The following is a 1,160-nucleotide window of genomic DNA, read 5'->3' on the forward strand; positions in this document are numbered from 1 at the left end:
CCAGCCCAGGACTAAACCACGACACCTTCCCAAACCAAACCCCTCAGAGGCAAGGAGATGGTGACAACAGCTCCTACAAGGCTTGGGAGCGGTGACAACCCATCCTGCCTGGCAGATGGGACCATCACTGAGGGCAGTGTGGGATCCCCGGCACAAGGTTGGTCGCTCTGGGGCCAGCATCGACCACCTCGGAGGTGGAGACAACAGCGCAGACTCACATTGTTCATCCTGTCCACGGTCGTGCTGAGGAGGAAGATGTTGTCGCTGATTCTCTGGACTCTGTCACTGGCGACGTCATCAGCATCTGGCGGCTGCTTTTTGGGATGCTGGAAGAGAGGGAAAGTGCAGGTCAGGATGGATTGACTTGGCCAAACCACTGACCTGGAATCTTGAACCCAAAATCCTCCTGGTTCACAGCCCAGCTTATAGCGACCTTCCAGGACCTTATAGCGACATTCCAGGACCTGAAAGGTGCCTATAAAAAAGCCGGGGAAGAGCTGTTCACCAGGGCATGGAGCAATAGGATGAGGAGTAATGGTTTTAGACCAGAAAAGGGCAAATTTAGGTTGGATATGAGGAAAAAGCTCTTCCCCATGAGGTGGCAGATCACTGATGGCCCAGAGGTGGTGCAGGCCTCACCCCTGGGGATACTCAAGGTATTGATGGAGTCTGAGCACCCTGATCTGGTTCAAGATGTCCCTGTTCACTGCTTTACAGGTCCCTTCCCACCCAAACCACGCTGTGATCCTGTGATTCGATGATCTCCAGCTTGATGCTCTGCTACCTGTGGAGCTCAGAGGCGCTCCAGGGCTCCCACTGCCTAAACCATCGTCCCAGCTCTTCCTCAAAGGGGACAGGGATAAGCCCAAGAGTGGTTTTAGTTGTGCCCATGTGTCTGCAGCCCAGCTGGATGAGTGGGGCTGGAGGCAGCCAAGAGAGCTGCCCCCACCGAGAGGGCACCGACCTGACCCAGCCTAGCTACAGGGTGTTTGAGGCGGTGGGGACAGCAAGGGGGATGTCCTGAGGGTGCTGTGGCAGCACCAGTGATGCCAACAAAATGGCCGCCGTGCTGCCCTCAGGGCCAGATCTGGTTATGGCTGGGCCCAACCGAGCGATTGTGGGGTTAATTGGGCTAATTGAGGTGAATTAATTCAGGCCAG

General features: G+C 55.9%; 1 protein-coding gene across 1 annotated transcript in view; it reads right to left on the reverse strand.

Annotated features, from left to right (window-relative positions):
* Positions 1–218: 218 nt before the first annotated feature.
* The window catches only part of LOC104548305 (maestro heat-like repeat-containing protein family member 1), a gene marked incomplete at its 3' end in the record, with an annotated part of 8,022 nt that continues 7,080 nt past the window's right edge, over positions 219–1,160 (reverse strand). Inside the window, exon 9 of the mRNA XM_010194292.1 lies at positions 219–326. Coding sequence (XP_010192594.1) covers positions 219–326 — 108 coding nt within the window. The remainder of the gene's footprint in view (positions 327–1,160) is intronic.

This window comes from Mesitornis unicolor, unplaced genomic scaffold (assembly GCF_000695765.1).
Source record: "Mesitornis unicolor isolate BGI_N332 unplaced genomic scaffold, ASM69576v1 scaffold7441, whole genome shotgun sequence".
Lineage (NCBI taxonomy): Eukaryota > Metazoa > Chordata > Aves > Mesitornithiformes > Mesitornithidae > Mesitornis > Mesitornis unicolor.